The sequence below is a fragment of the Anopheles marshallii genome, chromosome 3, assembly GCF_943734725.1.
Source record: "Anopheles marshallii chromosome 3, idAnoMarsDA_429_01, whole genome shotgun sequence".
NCBI lineage: Eukaryota > Metazoa > Arthropoda > Insecta > Diptera > Culicidae > Anopheles > Anopheles marshallii.
In genome coordinates, this window is record NC_071327.1 from 2312307 (window position 1) to 2332500 (window position 20194).

The following is a 20194-nucleotide window of genomic DNA, read 5'->3' on the forward strand; positions in this document are numbered from 1 at the left end:
TTTAGGCGGCAAATCTTTGGAGTTTAATGAGACGGGATCTATTTAGATAACAAATTTTATATACATGCAATTCGCACTATATCATTAAGCATCATACGTTCAGTAAACATCATCCTTAACCTATCCATCGCACTTGCTCCGTGTGGTATGACGATAATTGATCAAAGCACTTGAATCAATAGAATCATACCTTGAAATACCTTCACAACGGATTCCCACAAGGATCGACCATCGGCAGAACGTGTATCTATTCCGCCCTTGGCTTTAATGTTCTAGCCTCTACTTTAAGTCCAAACGGAATGCAGTCCATCATTTCACCCTCTATAAACAGATAGACGTCAATGAGGAAGATGATAATTGGGTTAGGTTCGATTTTTCGCTCGATACCAGTGCACGATACGAGAGCTTTTCAGCTGGTTATCCTTGCATTCCTATGTTGTCTACCTTGAATTGTAAACCATTTATTTATTTTCTTTTCAGATGAAATTCCACCATTGAAATATAAAGTTCCTTCACCAATACAAATTGCTTGGAACATTTAGAACAAGTTGAATCGCTGTATACCCTGACACGGACACTTACCCGCCGGTACAACATGGAGCAGTTGGCTCATTTCGTAACGAAATCGTTCGATTTTAACAACAGCCGTGTGCTGGATTTGCTCAACATGACGGCCACGGCCGGTTCTGTACCACATACCGATTATGGCACTCGGACCGGTTCCGATTCGGATCTGCTTTCCAATACTAGCAGCAGTCTTGGTGGTGATCTTGAGGACGAAATACATCCACACTCGCTCGAGGTATCGCACGCTCGGCTCCACACGTTACATCCGCTCCGTTCGAATGTCCTGTCCATCGATAGAAACGAAAGGCGCGCAGAACCCTCGAACGAGGACGAGGAAACGATCGACATCGAAATTACGGATCTTTCCTACAGCAACGCTAGCGGTGGCAGTAGCGTAGGTGTGTACGATAACGAGGAACATAAGGCCAGCGGAACGGGTCGTCCATCACACACCCATCCGATATCTAGCACCATTTCCCTAGAGCCGACGGTTGTGATCAGTGGTTCCGGTGACGAGGCTCAATCTGAGAAAAATGGACAGAACAAACACACGATAGGACGCTCGCTCTTACTGCTGTCCGGGACCCACAACAGCAATAACAACGAGAAAGGTGTGACGAATCGTAATGAAATTAGTGTTATACGCAAATTTGACAATAAGCAGACGCACGAGAACAGTCGGTCCAATGTGGCGCTGTGCGATCTACCTGGCGGCGAAACAGATGACACACGTGGAGGACAGAAGAAGGAGGCAGATAAAGGTAGCACCGGTGGTAGCAATAATGCTGGTGACGGTGGAAATACCATTGGAAAAAATAACAGCAAGCGACATGTTCCACGGAATTGGCTCATTGCCGATCTGGTGGATGAAAAGAAGGAAGGTAAGTGATTATAAGGCTGGGTTTTTGTGTTATCTAAAACTAGCTGAAGAATGCAATTGCAAAACTCCTATTGACAGTTTTGTATTACATTCGGTCGCAGGTTAAAGCGCCTAAAGGTATGCCTTATATTTGAACACTTCTGTTTCTGGACTAGGTTTTTTAGTGTGTCGATCACCTAACAAAATTGTCAATTTTCTTCTAATAGGCAGGTTATTCAATCAAAATAGCAAATGCATACTTTTGGGCGCTGTCCATTGCATCCTTCAGAGTTGATTCAATAATCTAATTAATGTGGGCATCTTTGCTTTGAATACACAAAACTGAAATTTCATTTGCATACCTTTAGGCGCTTCCTGTTAACATAAATTCAAATTCTTTAAAATATTTACTACAGCTATTTTTCACTCCTATAATTCTCAGTAAAAGCCAAAGATGATGTTGCCTTAAATCTTGTGCGTTCGGAAAGTGACACAAGAGTGGCCAAAGTGGCCCATGGATACGATCCGACCGGTACGATGCAGGTGGTACGTCCCAAACCGGCCTCCGAGCTGCTCAAGCAAAGTGTTGACCTGATCAACAATCACCACTATCCGGCGGGGTCACTAAGCAACCCGGGCCATCATCCACCAGCGTCCGTAGCCGGTACCGACGGTGAATCCGACACAGGTATGTGATGTTATGGGTGTGATGCATAAAAAAAGGACGAACAGATCATTACTTAACATTATCTTAACACTGCAAGGAAGGTGGTAAGATTTTCTTCCGTTTTTCGCTTCAATTTACGCCAGACCACCCGGAGGGAATATAAGAAAGTAATCAAATAAATTAACCCCTTTCCGGGAAGGGTGAGAAGGAACCCGTGTTCTCCGGAGTGCGATCACAGTAAAAGCCTTGCGCATTAATCCCTCCGAACGTTCGGCGTGGAAGAGTGGGTCGAAACTGTGTCTATTAATTAGCATTCTGTGCAGTAAGCTTGAGTCATCAAGCCATGTTACATCGTAACGAAGTTTTCACAAAAGTCTTACTGTCAATTCATTTCATTTTGCACCATTAATTCTCCGTTCGTTTGATCACCTCACCTTGTCGCGGGTAGAGGCGCAGAAGCGCCACGGCCGCTGTGGTGGTGCCGTGACCAGGATCAAGCAAAACCCTTTTTCCCTTTTTTTCTCGGTTCAGCCGGCCCGTCGGTTTAAAAGCAAAAGAGGCAATCGTTTTCCGTCACCATGTAAAAACATGGCCCAAATTTAAGCATCCTCGCCCCTCCCTGCCTCCTTTCTCCTCGTCTTTCCTTTATGGCGTGTCTTATGTTCCGGCGTATTTACATTTCATTACCCAGCTCGGATCCGCACTCCCACCCGGACGGAAGGATTTACCGTTCGAGTGAATGGAAATTTACACGACCTTAGCATAGCGCTAGCTGGCCGCGTTTGCGTGTTAATTAATTAATTGGTTGTACCGTAAGGAGGATGACTTAATTAAATGGTTGCTTCTTGAAGATTTTCTACCCAGTGTGAGGCGAGGAGGATGAGTAAAGGAAGAATCGTCTGTGTGTGGGAGCATAGGAGATTACTTCGCAGATTATGAGCAACTTCTTTGGAAGTGTGACGTTTTTTTTTGGTCTCTCATAAAATTGATTCTAATGAGTGTTCAACTGTTTAATCAGTTGATGTTTAGTAATGTAGTTTTGAAATTTTGAATCGTACCTAAATCCTAATGACAGACGCTAGTAGCTTAAGAAGCAAACAGAATGGACGATTTTAATGCTTCATGGTGTAAACATCACTTTTTTCCCATTCGTCATGGATTGGAGCCATATTTTTCACACTGTAACTCAATTACATTCCCTGTCCCCCACGGTGCGGAGATTAAATTTGTATACAGCACATTTACTTGCACAATCCTGCCCGACAACGAGTCGTTATTGTGCTGCAGCATAATGCATGGGAAATGTTGTATTGCTTACACGTAGTACAGAAAACTCATTACTGCTAACATTGCCCCACCAAAAAGGAGGGCCCCAGAAAATGAAGAACATGATCATTTCTCGACAGCATAATCGGGCCACAACGCACTCAACGCTTACTTTCACCGCGGGTGAGAAATGTAATAACAATTGCAAACATAACATGCTCCATTATGCACCTTTTCTTTTTCCGGCGATGTACACGAACTTTTTCTTCTAAATCACGACCACACTCACCCACCTTTACTACGGCGGGGTGTAAAAAATTACAATAAACCTTAAGTGGTAAAAGATAACGCACTGCATCGTTTGGTAAAATGGGCCGGAATGGGCAGAAAAATGAACCCACACCTCACACGGAACAGAGTATCTTGAGAACGTTCCCTCCGGTTCTGTTCGTGGAGGCAACCCCCTGCAAACTTCAACCCGGTGAGCGAGTTTGTTATTAAGTTTTACCGTAAAATAACCGTACTTCATCGAGTTCCCTGGACCGGTGGAAGTTCATCTTCGCACGCGCTTGCCGACGTGAAATGTTGAAGCGTCTTCGGCCACAACCACGCCAGCGACCGGGTCGTCGTTACACAAACTTTACACTATTATTGTGTTAAATTGATATAAATTGCATTACAAATAATCATGAATAAAAGATTGGTGCGCCGGTTGCCGTTCGCCTGTTACGAAGAAGGGGGCGAAACTGGGCGAAGGAGAGAGAGAGAGAGAGAGCGATTGTGGCCCGGAAGAAAAGGGAGTGTTTTTCCCCGGGAAATGAAGAACCAGGGTAGAAGTTTAATCTGGCCTGACCCCTCGTTGGCGAAAAGAGCACAAGAGTTCAAGTGCTGTTGCCCCGTGCCTTCCCGAGCTGATTGAGGTGCGTTCGAGAATAGGGAGGTTGAAAGGTTTGATTAAATTTAGCATTGTTTATGTGCATCGAACTCGAACTGTTGAGGGTGAGCTGCTGCAAGGTATCACAATAACAGTTTCGCGGTCAGGGATTTGTAGTTCTTCGGTGCGTTTTTATTAGTTCGCGTTAGTAACGGTCTGTGCAATAGTGTGAACATTATGGGTTAAAGATACTGCATAATATTATTCAACTTTTTTCGGTTAAAACAGCGACGTTTTTGATGATGACAAATGATGCGACTTACAGTAGACGAAGGCCTAACCACATAGCATGATCTTCTGCGGAAAGCTGGTGCCGTAACAAGGCACCAGCTAGGCATCATTAATCATTTCTGCCTTCTCGCTTCAAGTGGCGAGCGGTTTGTAATTTCTCTCCTCAAAACAATAATCGATCTATTTCTTCCTTGCAATCATTGCAGAATCGCGAGTTCCTCGGGAATCGCTTACGCCCGACCGGGACCAGGATGCGGGTGCCGATGGAACGCGATCAGAGTCCGCACCACCGGCCGGTACCACTCCCGCCGAGGAACGGCTAAAACTACCAACCGAACCGACACACGTCACCAACGGGCATGGTCCACTATCAGCACTGACCAACAACAAACAGCGCCGATCCAGAACGAACTTTACGCTCGAGCAGCTCAACGAGCTCGAACGGTTGTTCGAGGAAACGCACTACCCGGATGCATTTATGCGGGAAGAGCTAAGCCAGCGGTTGGGACTTAGCGAGGCAAGGGTGCAGGTAATCGAACCGTTCCACTATCGCTGGACGCATAAAAATTCATCGCCTTTCTTGGCGAAAATCACTTAGGCAAATTGAAAGGATTACCAGCTTTAAAGGGGGTTCCCTTTTTGGACCGGGCCATCCCTTCAGTGGGATTCCTGGCATATGCAAAAGGGTGCTAAAATCAGTTGAGTTATCGACCACCGAGAAATGGTGAATGATAATGCTATCCTTATTGTGCATCGATTCCCGGGGGCTAACGTTACCGATAATCAAATTTATTATTGTACTTTTTTTACCTTATACAAGCACTGTCATAAGATTACGTGATGTTGAAGCTCAGACACCAGAATTCAGTTCCAATCAACAATTCTTCCCACATTTTGATGAGCTCGATGTTGCACCAACACCAACAGCTGTAAGCCTTTCGTGTATAATTTAAGCCAAAAAAAACACTTAACTTCTAAACCGTTTTTAGAGAACAGTCTCGCCAAGTCAACGTAATTTTGACAATAATCCCGCTGTGCGGACAGAAGTAAAATGCCAGGCGTCTCCATCAGATACAACACGTGGTCACGTGGCAGTGGGGCTCTAAGTATTGGCACATTTTATTTATTGTGTTCGATCATCCCACACGCCGGCTAATGTTCAATCGATGAAGATATATTTTCTCGCGCACGGCGAATCCTTGTCCCTTTCCTTAGCGCCCTATGTGTGTTTGAGAATGTACACGGAGTGTGGCAGTGGCATTTAATTAAATTAATTTGCTCACCATTAGCTGGCGAATTTGTTCCGTTGCGTAAATCGGACATTAATTTTCCACTAATTGATTGGATTTTCTTTTCCGTGCCTCTTTCTTGTGGGATCGCGGTGCTCTTCCCACTCGAAGAGGTGTTCCCAGCGATTGAGAATTCAATCTCGCTTTGTTGAAGTAGTTGTTGTAGCCTTGCTGTCGCGGCATTAGCTAGTGGCATTTAAAAAGCAAAACAAAAACGGATGACAACGAAAGTTGTGTGTGTGTGTGGGTTATTTATGGTGCTGTGATGAGGCTGTTGATTTACAGGACAATTCAATCCATTCACAGCATAATGGAGTTTCCATTATCGGGCTCGTAATCGATTCCTGATGTAAGCGTGACGTCACACTAGACAATACATTTGTACGCATTGTGAAGCAACACTCAAACAGAGAAATACGCTATAGCAGACAATCTCTCACTCGAACGTTTATCCTTTGCCAGCTTCTGGAACAGTCAACCCACAACCCGCATCCTTCCGCTCGCTATTTATATCAATTTCGCTCAAGATGGCCGTTAAATTAGCCGTGAGTTATGGACCGGCGGGAATCATAATTTGCTCCTCTGTTGCATCCATCGTGCTTTCTTCACTCTTCGTTGCCTGTTTTCACATTAAACCAACCTGCCCGAGTCCCGGACACCGGGTACTAGCAGCCGCTGGACAGTAGCGACAGTATCACAACAATTTATGATGGCTTCCGTGGCGTTAATTGAATTTTTCGACGCAAAAGAAAATGGTCACATACCAAATGTACCAACAAACACACCGGAAAAAAAAGTATTATTTACCACCAAGGGGAATTGTCCGTTTTGGGTAAAAGTGCAAAATGTTTTGCTTTGTCGATGATGCCTTTTTTCTCGCCATTGAACAAGTTTCGCAGATTGTTTTGTTCGTGTTCGAGTTTTTCCCCCTAGGGTTTTCCCTTAAGATCCGCCTAAGAACGGAAAAACGAAGACTTCTCATTTCGCGAGCAATCAGCGAAATTCCGTAAGCCATTCTGCCATTACTCATAATCATAAAACGCTTTCGTTGCAGTTTTGTTTACTCTGTGCAAGGGTAGATTTATGTTTATTGAGCCTGTTTTCACATTTTCTTTTCATTCTCCCACACCAGGTTTGGTTCCAGAACAGACGGGCCAAGTGTCGAAAGCATGAAAACCAAATGCACAAAGGTAAGCAAGCTTGTATAAAGCAGTAACATTAGCGCTTAACTCAATTATATAATGCCACTCGCAACTGCAAAAACACAAAATGGCGTATCGGAACACATGCAAATCTCTATTTTCCACCCTGCGAGGGTCAACATGCAACATTAACTGCAAATTGGCCATTTATCGAGAAAACGAACACCGAAGGCGACACACACACACACACCGCACATAAGCTTATAAATTATGCATTCGATACAACCGATTGCAATTGCCAATTGTGCCCTCCCGTTCCACAATCCATCACCGAACCGGTGCAATCTGCTCCAGTGCTGAGGCTTGATTTTAATTTTCCTCCACGATCCGATTGGAAATTTATCATAAAACCATACGCAAATTCCCGATACATTAATACGGTGCGTGTGCGTATGCGTTCGGGTCGCCTTTTTTTGTGATCAGTGTTTATATTTATTGAATAGAAGAAATGTTAGCCATCCCTCCTTTATGCCCCCGGGGCGGAATAAGAGCTAAAGTGCGGTGAGGCCGATTCGATTTAATCAAATAATTTATACTGATTTATGTTTATGTTTCCATCCGCAGCAGAGTGCCGTGAGGGTGTGTTTGGGGTGCGTGTATCAATAAAGGGGAGATGTATTTCGATATTGAAATGATTTAACACAGTAAACAAGCGGCCAAGAAAGACACCAGTCAAAACCAATCGAAATGTAAAACCTTCCCAAAAAACCCCCGCCTTAAGCTTTGCGAGATTTGAATGTTGAAGCATTTTATTTGAGACGACAATCGCCTTGGTTGGTCAGCCTCATTGACCGGAAGCGAAGTAAAGGATTGGGACAGATGCACTACCCCCGAAACACACACACACCATAAGCGGTCACATGTCTGAGTCTGCGCATATGTTGTTGCATGGAAAACCTCCCGGACCGCCGATGCTTTCGGTGCCGATCCGCTTCTCAGCCATCTCTCCTCGGACTTACGTGTTCTCGTCAGTCGGGTCATTATTTATGCGCCCCGAGACTGTCATCAATTTGGTTCTAATTTAATTCGGTCGTTTATGAAAAATGTATTGAATTTGCATGTGGTGCACATTGGAAGGGCGAAGGGGTTTTCGTAAACCAACCAACCGCACAGCATAAGGTGGCGCGCACACCAATGCGCTCCCGGTTGTTGTTTTCCAAAACATTAATTAGATTGTACCGCTTTAATCAAATTATTTATTCAACCACCGTTAAAACGTGTGTCTCTCTCACTCTCCTTGTGCATTGTGCTCTCAAGTCACTGCATCCTTTCAAAAGGATGTGGATTGATGTCGTACCAGCTACAGCACCAGACTGCACTGGGCGCTAAAGTCAATTAATGTTATTGAATTCATCGCTTCAATCACAGCATAAACACTCAATTATCGGATAAACATGGCTTTTACGCCACCCTTCACCCCTGCGGCAACACGGAGAAAGAGCATGAGAGAGAAACAAACAAAACGGTCCGATCGATCCTTCCCTTTCTATCCGTCTGTTCTTCGTTCTCGGGCGGAAAAGCATCGTTTAACCCCTCTGTCCGATTGGTATCCGATTGTTTCCCCTAAGAGCGATTTTCTTTTCACGGACAAATTCCCGCTCAACGTATCGAAGGGTGCGAATTCTAGCGGGTAGAAGGGACAACCGCGACACAATCGAAACAAATCGCCGAAACTTGAAACAATTATTTCGCGCTGGAACGGGTGTCTTGTACCGAAGATTGGTCCTTTCGGATGGTGAAACCACACTCTCCGAAACAAGGACATCCACTTTGATTTACTCGTCCGGGAAACACCGAAGTAGAACGGGAGAAGGATGGAAAGCACCGGAAAGGACACTGTAATTTATTGTTCTGGGAATAAGTGTCCTGGGAATGGTTCGGATATCGTCCCGGGGATAAACAGAATTGGATGGATTTCTTCTTCTTAAGACTTTTTTAGCTCGTAGTTGTCCGTTTTTATGTTTCTTTTTTTTATTTTCACCATCTTCAGCTCCATCGGATGGGACACCTAAGTCCCCAAAACACCTCACAAAAAAAAAACATATTTGCCTTAAGCGCGACGTGATTCAATTCACGGACAAGCATGTGTGTATGCATTCCAATCCTCGTTGCGGTTCGATGCAAATGAGCGATTACAATGAGTGGAAGGTCAATTACTAATATTACTTTATTAAACAAATAATAGCATAAATTATACATTCCTGAACTACTTTATAGTCTTTTGAGTTCTGGCAATTGTGTCCTTGACACCTCAATAATGCGCAGAGAATTGATCTGGGATCCGCAATGGGCTGAGTACGTTATTGGAATAGAATCAAACCACCCAATCCAAAAAATCTGTTTGAATATTAATAGAAGAGGTGTTGTAGCTCTCAGAGGGGGCTTTCAGCTGGGGTTTAGAGGACACTACAATATTGTGTACTGTAACGGCCTCTGCTTAACTCCGGTGAATAGAACATATTATTCCAAAGGCTTTAGACGACGTAGTCCATAAAGGCTTCTTAGATAATTCTTACTGAAAAGTCCTCAATAAAATTGATTAATAATCATTAAGATATCACTCTAATAGAAAGGAGCACGTCGCTTAATCTTGAGAAGAAACAAGAACGAACAGCGCTAATACTACAAAATATCACTACCGACAATGGTTTGAGAAGAGTCTATGTTGAAGACTTAAAATTTTTGAAGCCCTCAACCACATTGAATAGGAGAGCCTGACGGAGCCTGGGAGACTAGTGCCTGAGAGTAGAGTGTATGCCATTATTCCTCATTCGGGCTCCTTGGGGAGCTATCTTTGCGAGAATCCAGAGTTCTGATGAGATTCGATAGGCGATCTTCGATGTGATAGACTGAACACTAAGGCATAACAATTGGACCAATAATTAGACACTCTGTTGAATCTTCTTTTGTGTTTATGACTGAAATTGCAAAGATCTGTTTCTATATTTTAAAGACAGGGCAAAACATCTAAAATCAATTCAGTAAAGTATATCATCCACAACATTTCAAAGCAGCAACAAATGCAAAACGTCATATCATGAATGGCTTACTGTTCCATTTTTAACTGAAGCCTGGATGGACGATCAAAAAACTCCCAAACCAATTGTCAACCCCATAAAAAAGGACATCTTCATGTGCTTTTCGGTTTTCGATTTGCTTTACCGTAATCAAACAGACGGCGACGTCACGTTTCCGCATTCGGCAAGCGGAAAAAGGTACATTCGAACCGCGCACACGTGTCACGCGGTGGCCTTTTCTACGTTTCGTACAAATTAGCGTGCACCGCGCGGACTTGGAGTCGTTTCCACCGGGGCATGAAAAAAGTGGCACGAAAAACCGTTACCCACCACATAGCGATTTCCTACCGGCCGTTTTGGATGGAACTCGAAAGAGCCTCTGTTTGCACAGCCAAATTGGCAGACAAACAGAGTGTAAACAGCACAGCCCGGGGTAACGGAAAATAATACATGCAAATTTAAATTATGCACTACCGTGCTGGGAATGCCCTCGCTTCTTGTCGGGGACATGGTTAGCGCCATGTTTGGCTTGACAAATTACATCAGCAGGCACGTTCAAAAGCGACGCGGATTTACTGACTCGACAAAACCACCAATTTTAAGCGCATATGCAGCGCGTTCGTGTTTTCCGATACTGCATACTAGTTTCCACGACATTTTAGTGTAATTTGGTGCTCTCGATCTCGCGCGATCTACCCGGTGCATGTAAGTACATCGCAACGTGCAACCCAATCCGTCAACAGCGCGAAAATACATCGCCTACTGCACATCCGGAACAAACCTACTGTCAGGTTGGTATCTATGGAGTAGCAGGGGTTGTTTCTAAGCAAACACCACCCGGTAACGTGATGTGCATTTGCAATCTACTCGTTTTGGTGTTTGTGTTCCGGTGTTGTTTTTGCTTCTTTTTTTTCCTTTTTCAACCCAAGCTGAAAAAGGATGGCTTTCGGCACCTGCAACGATACGGGCTCGATTTGTGTTTGTGTGTGGCAACATCTTTCCACTCCAGCGATACGAGACGAAACGGATGATTTTATTTTCAAATCAAGCTATCCCGCTTTCCTGTTCTCCCTTTCTTCGCAACCCCCGCCAGTGCGATGGAGTTTGTGCGGAGTCGGCAATAAATACAACACAAAATGATAATTTAATAAACTGTCTGACGACCGTTTCTTTCACCCTCCTGTGTGTGTGTGTGTGTGTGTGTGTGTTGTCGGGCACTTCCTTCCCTTCTACACACCGACACGTTCCGAAGCGAGGCCAGACTTACAGAAGAAGTCCTTCTTTTTCCTGTCGAATGATGGAACTGTTGCGTATTTGGCTTTCGAGCGGGAACAAGGAGCCACAACCGAAACCGGACCATCACAGAGTCATAGTCTCGGATTTATGGGATTACATCAAATGTAATCACATAATTGAATTAGCTCCCGTATCTGGGTACTTGCCCTCCCCTCTGGCCCGGCCCGGATTCCAAATCAAGTGGAAAGATAAAGTTAAGGGCGAGAAATGATCATAAAAACTGAACAGCAGGCAACACTCCCCGATCACCCTATGAGGGCAGAGAGTGCATTTGCTGGTGAAGAAAATATTCAAGTGCTGCTCTATCTCCTGCTGTAGTCGAGTTTAAAGTTGAAATGTTATTTTCATACCATCTTTAGACGATATGAATTGCATCGAAAGTACGATAATTGCATTTATGATTCATAAAGGTGTAAAGTACGTTAAGGAAGTATTTTAATAAGGACGTAAGTCTTACGAGCAATTTAAATGTTTGCGAGAGAGTTGATTAAGAACTTTTGAAATGCCTTGTTGGTAACGGAAACAGATTTATAGTAAATCTTATTGAATTTCAAATTTCCTGCTAGAAATTCTAAGACCATAATATAGTATCTAGCGCGAGTCCCACCGATGTCATTTTTATACTATTTTGCATTCAAGTTTTACTTTTTGACATGATTGATAAAAGTGTATTTAAGTTATCGGTAAGAATGATAAAGGATAAAAAAATCAACCATCCCAGGCAAAGGTCCGCTTGTGTCATTTGTTGGTGTGATTAAGCAAACGTTCCTTCTTCTATCTTGTTGAGTTATGTTTCTCGCTAGTCCATCGATTCTTTACCTTTACGGCAACGAACAAAAAGCCCCAGCAGTAAGCCCAGTGGACGACGAAACGACCGGAACTTGAATTTAGTTGGCTATCATTCAAAACTTCCGTCTCATAAATCTTTCCCTTTCCTCCAGCAGCACATGCTTTATGAAGAAAAGAGGACTCTTTTTTATAGTACCGTTTTGGCTCTGGTGTTCACTGGCCTTTCCATTCCCCGCAGGTATTATCCTTTCGAGTCACAGCCCACCGGTCACCACTCCGCTCGAACCGTGTCGTGTAGCGCCGTACGTTAACGTTCCGTCCCTTCGTGCTGGTAACGGTGTTCCACCCGGTGGAGGTACGGCCGGAACTGGATTGCCTCCTTCTACTACCGCAGCAACAGCAGCAGCAGCGGTCAACCATCACTTCCCCGTTGCTGCCTTCTCTGCCTTCGATTCTGCGTTTATTTCCGCTGCAGCACAACAGGTAATGAGACACGTGAACATTGGATGGCCATTAGCGAACACTCTAACATTCTGTTCTCTTCTCACAGTACGCAGCTGCTCTTACTTCCGGTTCCGTACCGGCGAGCCTTTTCTCACTGTCCCAGTACAGACCGGGAGGACTTGCGGCGGCCGCCGCCATTGCCACACTGCCCGGATTCACCGTGGCACACGACAAGAACTCCAGTATCGTCGACCTACGGCTCAAGGCGGAAAAGCACAAAGAAAATCAGAAGAAAATTGTAAACAACGTGTCCTCGTAACTGGTTCCACTCAGCAGAAAGCTATCGATTTGTCATCAGTTATCCATCGAATAGCAATCGAATAGCACCTAAACTAAGGAAAGAGAGAATTCGATACCTCGAAAGATGCCATTTCCAATGTAGCAACTTTGAGGCAACATTCAGAACAACAGCGAAAGGATTTCATTTAAGGAGGAGTTAAAAATCAAAACGTGTACTGAAATTCGAACAATCTCCTAAAATTACATCCAACCACCCGTGGAGTTACAAGCACACTAACATACTTTTTGTTTATCCTGTGTAATATAAATATACACCATTTCGGTAGTGCTATCTTCTGTGCTGGTTACTGTACTTCGTTCATTATTCAATTGAATTTCGTACATTATTTCAGGGTTTTAGCTTTTATACCTGCAAAAGAAGACATTATTTTGATGATCATATCACAAATTATTTTAAAAAGATACTAGTCCGAAGCTGGGACTATATGGAGTCCTTGTAGCTGCGTTGGAGAGTAGGATGCTCTGAAAGAGAATGGCTGGCTTCGGTTGGTTGGTCATGGCAGTAGAATGGTACCGCACGACCCATCCCTTAAAGTCTTATCAGGTGGTTCCCATGGTGTGGTAGGCTCAAATTAAGATGGAGTGATGGTTTTAATGCTTCCGACAGAAAGGCTGGGATACGGTAAGCGGTTGTCTGACGACGCCACTAGATTGTGAGTGGTATCGAAGACTTCTTCAGCAGAGCAAGACTGCGAATCAATTAAAGAAAGCATTACAAAAACTTAATATATTTATCCAAAAAGAAAGAAGAGATCTAATCAATATTCACCACTTCAACCACGTGGCACAATACTTTGAATCGGCACCGTTGCATTTGTTTGGCAGCCCGTCCTTACGATCTCACGCACACACGCACTTGCTCGGGCGCCTTTTCGTTCTCCTTTCCCTATCGTACAGGATTCGTAAACAGCTGTGCGCTGTCATTCCAACTGTCATCCAGCGCTTCTGTTTTTATCCTAGAAACAAAGCGCAGAGCACATCCCGATATCCTGCTCCCCATTTCCCAACCCCATTCTATTCGGACATTCTTCTGTCAACATCTTTTTTTTTTTGCTAGTGTGCCTAAAGGCGCGGCGCCCAAGTGTGTGTACACGGTATAAAATCGATACCTGACTGTGCCATTAGCATGAAGCGTCGGATTTCTTTGTGCTGATCGTAGCAAGCCAACGTTTGCCGTTGTGGTTCTTTCCGTGAAGCTTCTCCATGATGTAGCGCGGAAAAGCGGTGAAGTTCGTGTTGGCAGTGTACTGCTTGTGGGCATCGGAACAGTAGCAGTAAGTTAGGATGGATTTTCTTTCGGCTGTGGCCAATATTTTCGATGGCGACTGTACGGTTGCTATCGGTGGTAAGAAAGACTGCGACCGGGAGCGCCAGTTCGTGCTGTCAGAGTAAGTTTCCATTAGTTTATCATTGCCAGCATGTAATTTGAACCTTGTTTGTTTTGGTGTGTGATAGGTTTATTGCCGAAATTGGAATGTGGCTCGATGAGAAGCTTAATGATCATCCGTTCGATCCAAATCCGGCGTACGAACCGGTCGAAGGAAGACTTGGACCCAGGCGAACCGTTTTCGACGTGACGGATGACGGATCGATACTGGTTTCGAAGGATAAGCTGACGCTCCAGTCGCAGAATGCCTTCTCGACGGTAAAAGCGAACTGTTGCGTCTACAGTGGCCGCTGGATGTATGAGGTTCAGCTACGTTCTAAGGGCGTCATGCAGATTGGCTGGTGTTCGGCGCACTGCAAATTTACGCAGGACACCGGTGTTGGAGACACACGGTACAGCTACGGGTTGGACGGTAGCAAGCAACGCATCTGGCACGTGTACACACAAAAGTATGGCCCATTCTGGCGTTCGGGCGATATTTTTGGCGTATGTGTAGATATGAACGCCGGACGAATTGAATACTACCGCAACGGTGCTCCACTGGGTGAGGCTTTTAAGGACATCGAACGTGGACCCGGCCTAGCCCTTTATCCGGCGGTTTCGTTAGCGTTTAACGATAGTCTCACCGCAAACTTTGGTGGGTCCCCATTCAAGCATCCGGTAGAGCGATACAAACCACTCCAGGAAGCACCGGATGTGGCACTGTACCAGGCGGACTGTCTGTTGAAATATCTCGTCAATCTTTCCGGCACCATTTCGCAACACGCGAGAATCTCCAATGGTAGTCAAAAAGGGTTGACCTCGCTCGGTGGTGGAGTAGTAACACCGGAATCGATGTACATGTTGCTGGCCGCTTGCCTAATCGAAAGAATCGCCCCATTGCTGGGCAATTCGTACGTGGTGGAGGATAAAGTGTTCAGCTATATCCGTGGGATGTGTGTGCTACGCAGCAATAGCCACGGGAGTAAGAATGAAGCTCCAACACAGCCGGGTGCTCCGGAAAGCACGCTCGGAACATTTCTCACCCTTTTGTGGACGTATCTGGAGCAGGAAGAGATGAAGCTGTTCCTGAAGAAATTGCTCAACTATCTTGCCAACACGTACAAGGAAACGCCCGTCGATTTGGAGTATGAAAAGCAGCGTAAAATCATCGTCATACTGACGTGTGTCTGTAATCATCCGGCCACGCGGAAGTATCTCCTCGAGTACAAGTTCTTCAAGAAGAACTGTCTGCCACTGTTTCTCTACACGAAACCACCGGACGAGTCGACACTGGAGCAGCTGTTACCCGATGATCACATATGGACCGAAGGGTTGGGAGGCTCGAAAGAAACGTACTTGTCAGCTTGCGAACGACTAAAAGCGCACACTTCCGTGCTGTACACGCTGCAGAAGAATCTTATCCACATTCTAATGAACAATACTGATGGAAATGAAACAAATTCACCCAGCAGCAGACGAATATTCGTGACAAAGGTTCGAAAGTTTGTGATGGAAAATAATGTCGAGTTGCGGGTGAGTATTGTGGAGCGAAAAGAGAACAAACAGTCCTTCATTGATATCTCTTTCGTATCGCTTTGTAGGGTTTATACTCCTCGACTACACAACCTGCGATAGGACTATCGTTTCTTTGCACTCTTCTGGACGTGTCCAAAACGCTCTGGGAGGACGAATGTGATTATGGTGGGGCGCCCGAAAAAGCCGGTCCACCCACAATTGATTGTCGCTTTTTCTATGATGGTACGTTCAAATATTCTAACCTTGATCGTATTGGCGGTGTACTGTCCTATCTGCGGAAACATTTCCGAGCGCAACTTATCGACGCGTTGGGTCCGGATCATCCGTGTGTGCTTTCGGTAGATCAACCAAGTGATTTGCGAAGTGAAATTGGTAAGTTTACATGGGGATATGGCTTTAGACAGGATATTCTTTCTATCTGGAATAATTGGGCAAAATCTTTAAACCTTACCGTCGTTCTCAGCCGCGTTCAATGTGTTTCTCGATTCGGCCATGTTTCTCGTCTCCGGAGGTCCCTCCACTGCCTACTCTCTAGTATCCCGAGCGGCCAACAGCATCCCGGACCGGCATCAACAATCCACCCAGCACGCTATGAACGGGGTGGACGATGGTGCTGGCTCGACCGCAACCGGGCAACCATCGCCAAAATGTACGGCCGGTGCAATCGGTTGCGGCCCGTTGGATCCTTTCCGTGCCGTCTGTGAGCTGCTTGACTGTTGCGTAATATTCTACAATGCCGTCGCGCACAAGTACGTAGTGATGATAGCGGATCTGCGGGATAACATAACGCACCTTTCGGATATACTGCTCGAGACGAAGAGCAACTGTGACGAAGTGATGCACAATCTGGAGGAGCTAAAACGATGCACGATCGGCGGCACGAGTAGCTCAAGTCAGGGACAAAAATCGCACGAAGAGCTACTGAATGAGCTGGAGGCACGCTTTGGACAGCGGAAGAGTATTTTTGCGGTACGTTGGTTGTGACTATAGCTCTTATTTAATTTTTTTTAACATTTTCTTATTCCTTATCTTCCTTTAGAAACGATCGATGGAACTAGCTCGAAAGCAAGCGTGGTATCGTTCAGTAGCTCTCGGAACACATCGGCGACGACTGCTCTGCTGGTTGCTTGAAATAATTTTCGAAACATTACACACGTTCAGCACGGAGGAGATTTTGTTTGCGTTCCTGCCTGAGACGTACATCAACGTAACGCCCATCCTGCTCGACACTGTGCTCGATTTTAGCTTTCACGACACTGCCATCCAACATGATCTTGCCGGTGACACTGAGCTAATCCGCTCGTCGGCCAACTTTCTAGCCAAACACTTGGCTGACCCGCGAGTAATTCTTGCTTCCTGCAAGGACGCTCTGATTCAGGCCCTCGGTTCACTGACGTGTCACGAGGCCGGTATCCATGCGCTGGAAAATGCGACCACGGACAATCAACATGCCCTTGTCCGGGCTTTGCTGCGTCCGTACGAAAACCGGGCCTGGGGACAGAGTAATTGGTTGTTGTTGAGATTTTGGCTCGGTGATGGGTTCGCGTATCGCGAATCACGCCCGCCGTGCGTATGGCAAGCGGGAAAAGATCCCGCCGCCACCCAACAATCGCTCGGGCTATATCGTAGCCGGGCAAAGAATGGTTCGCACACGGGTCTGCTGCATCTGATCGCACCGGCCTGCCCGTCAAAACATTTCCAACGCCTGATCAGTGAAACGCTCAGCAAAGATGAACCATACTGTACAACGTTTTTGAATTCCGTTCTGTCGCAGTTGAATTGGGCGTTTTCCGAATTTATACACATCCTTCAAGACGTAAGTACAGTTGGTCACGATGAGGAAGCATCGGTACTGATCTTTTGGACCCATTTAAATGTTCTGATTACAGATTCAAAACATATCGCAACGTGACGAGCAGCTCGTGATCGAAACAAAGCAACTCAAAATTTGCTCCATGTGCTTCGAACTGACCGTGTCGCTTATGCGTGCACTAGAGATGATCGTAACGATCACGCCCAGCTTGCTGCAAGACGCGACAAGGGCAAACAGCGAAATTATCCTTAGCCGTATCTGCCAGCTAGCGATTCAGGTGCTTTCACGGGTTACCGTTCCGCCCGGTTGTTTCCAGCACGTAATGGACCTGTGCTTGCCAGATCTAAGCAACGTGACGCACTTTGCCATCATCAGTGCCGCGATTGGGATGCTGCTGGCGTTGATGCGCCACGAACTTGGTAGCTCGACGGAATGCATTACGAAAATACCACGCATTTCGAAGTATCTCCTTACGGACACTAGTTTTCACATTGCCTCTTTGGAGTATGCGCTCGGCGAGGTGAAGACACCGATAACAAACAGTAATGGTGAAGCACCCAGAGGAAACTTTGATCCAAAGATGCGGGCACACATTGATCCACTCACCAACGAGGTTCGAGTGCCCTCGCCGTTTCGAAAGGCTGGCAGCGGTGGTGGTTCGGTCGGTATGAAGGAAATCATTCCCGATCCACCCATTATCAAGTTCAATATGGCCGACTGTAAGTGTTGTGCTGGTATGGAGGCTCACTCAGATGCCATCATGGTGTACTATCTCTATTTATAGATCCCAGCCATGTTCTACCGGAAGAAGTTGGACAGATTGCACGATTGATTGAGATTTTGCAGTTACGTCAAACTCTGCTATCGGAGATAACCATCCTGTCAGAGGATTCTCTTTGCCCAATATGTTACGCCAAGTCCAATTCAGCTGCATTTGACCCGTGTCAGCATCAATCTTGCGAGTATGTCCTTATCAACCCGTCATATAAGCTGAACAGCTTTAAACACCGTCATATCTTCTTTTCCAGGACTTGCATAATGCAGCATCTAATGAACAGCAAGCAATGTTTTTACTGTAAAATTCTTATCACACGCGTTACTCGCCAAGATGGGGCAATCATATACGAAGCTTGCAATACACCCCCAGCACCACCCGCACCATCAATACCCCGAATGGAAGTTTCTCCTATGGTGCTCACATCTTCCACCCCAATCACATCAATAGAATACGTAGCGGACGAAGGTAGTGGAACAACGCCGACACTGGATGACGACACGTCGCTCAGTGCTATCGATGACTTTGATGGACCGCGAAATAGTGCAACATCAACTTAATCGTCACATTCCCACGTAAACTAAATGGAGCTTTTGAAGCGAACGCATGTATTGCTCTCCTGAACACAATAGCGTTGTGCACGTGTTTTGGATATGCAGCGTCTGGATGTATGTAATCACTATCTAAACGGGGTTTCTAACTCTTATCGATTTTGACTCCTTTTGGACCAAGTGAACCAACGACCAAGAGGTCTCCAAGATCTCATATCAGGTGACCAACACTGCGGGTGTAGGAAAAAGGATTGTATACTTTGAAGCGTGCATATCCACTACAAAGTGGATCCATCAGCAACACGAAGGAGGAAAGTAATACAAGCGTGCCGTAAGGAAACGCATCGTCGTCGTTGCATATCGTCTGTTTGTATGTTGGCTTTTTGCGCGTGAAGAAAGTTCACTAACATTCACTCAAATATTCTAGTCAATCAAAACCGTTCGTTAGGCGAATGGTGCTTCTAGCGTGCACCGTTTACGGATGCGCCAGCATTGTTCGTAGGCTTTAAGTAACGTCAACTCATGATCTCATTCATAAAAGACTACCATTTTACGTCGAGGAAGTGTACTTCGTGGTGAATTGGGAATCGCAACAATTCTAGCTAGCCAATTTCCTTTCTTGATTTGTGTAGCATAGCAATGTCCCTTTAAAACCACCTTACCTCAATCTACAATTTTTGCTCAGCTCAAATACGTACTCCCGGGTTTTTGGTAGGCTCTTTACAGGAAACGCACATGTATCCGCCATCCTTATTATTGTAATCTCCCACAGAAGTAAGGATCGAAATGCAGCTTGAAGCTTCTCAGTATGAGAAGTGTGTGTTCCTTAAATAAATCGAATCTGTTTTATGCCTAGCGCTTTTAAAACTGCTATTTTTTCTTGTCATACAAATGTGAAAAATATAAAGATACAAGAATAGTAGACATTTTAGTTACAGCTGGTGACCTGTACCTGACCTTTACTTTAGTACAATTCCCACTCCCACTTAACCTCCTAGATCCATGTTTTCAAATTTTTCCTGATTATAAAACCCGGCACGCACTTGCCGGCCGCCGAAAAATCGTCCATTCAGATCCACCACGGCCTTGATGGCGCTTTCCATACGTTTGAACTCTACGAAAATGCGTACCGCTTCCTCGGGTACCACATCCGGAACTTCATGGATCACCACCGTCACCACATCACCGTACTTGGTGTTGCATTCGTCCTTCACTTCCGGTTCCAGCTC

The 20194-nt window shown here is 45.3% G+C and overlaps 3 protein-coding genes across 3 annotated transcripts in view; 2 read left to right on the forward strand and 1 right to left on the reverse strand.

The window, feature by feature from the left end:
* The first annotated feature begins 595 nt into the window (after positions 1 to 595).
* Positions 596 to 12880, forward strand: LOC128711884 (homeobox protein AHox1-like). Its single transcript, XM_053806771.1, has 6 exons — positions 596 to 1448; positions 1869 to 2114; positions 4731 to 5053; positions 6946 to 7003; positions 12356 to 12600; positions 12668 to 12880. The coding sequence occupies exons 1-6, from the start codon at positions 596 to 598 to the stop codon at positions 12878 to 12880; spliced, it is 1938 nt and encodes a 645-aa protein (XP_053662746.1).
* Positions 12881 to 14205: 1325 nt separating this feature from the next.
* On the forward strand, positions 14206 to 18974 carry LOC128716148 (E3 ubiquitin-protein ligase RNF123). Its single transcript, XM_053811069.1, has 8 exons — positions 14206 to 14309; positions 14377 to 15823; positions 15892 to 16198; positions 16290 to 16795; positions 16866 to 17642; positions 17716 to 18358; positions 18424 to 18601; positions 18668 to 18974. The coding sequence occupies exons 1-8, from the start codon at positions 14206 to 14208 to the stop codon at positions 18972 to 18974; spliced, it is 4269 nt and encodes a 1422-aa protein (XP_053667044.1).
* Positions 18975 to 19951: 977 nt separating this feature from the next.
* LOC128711364 (splicing factor 45) overlaps positions 19952 to 20194 on the reverse strand; it is a 1546-nt gene continuing 1303 nt past the window's right edge. Inside the window, exon 4 of the mRNA XM_053806235.1 lies at positions 19952 to 20194. This exon is cut by the window's right edge and continues 30 nt beyond it. Within this exon, the coding sequence (XP_053662210.1) occupies positions 19952 to 20194 (243 nt within the window).

What these genes read in the sequence shown, in the direction of transcription:
- LOC128711884 (XM_053806771.1), top strand. Translation starts at nt 596, where the DNA reads ATGGAGCAGTTGGCTCATTTCGTAACGAAATCGTTCGATTTTAACAAC. An exon ending in TTAGCGAGGCAAGGGTGCAG is followed by an intron (nt 5,054 to 6,945) that starts GTAATCGAACCG and finishes CTCCCACACCAG; the next exon opens with GTTTGGTTCCAGAACAGACG. An exon ending in TGAAAACCAAATGCACAAAG is followed by an intron (nt 7,004 to 12,355) that starts GTAAGCAAGCTT and finishes CATTCCCCGCAG; the next exon opens with GTATTATCCTTTCGAGTCAC.
- LOC128716148 (XM_053811069.1), top strand. Translation starts at nt 14,206, where the DNA reads ATGGATTTTCTTTCGGCTGTGGCCAATATTTTCGATGGCGACTGTACG. An exon ending in CGCCAGTTCGTGCTGTCAGA is followed by an intron (nt 14,310 to 14,376) that starts GTAAGTTTCCAT and finishes GGTGTGTGATAG; the next exon opens with GTTTATTGCCGAAATTGGAA. An exon ending in TTATACACATCCTTCAAGAC is followed by an intron (nt 17,643 to 17,715) that starts GTAAGTACAGTT and finishes TTCTGATTACAG; the next exon opens with ATTCAAAACATATCGCAACG.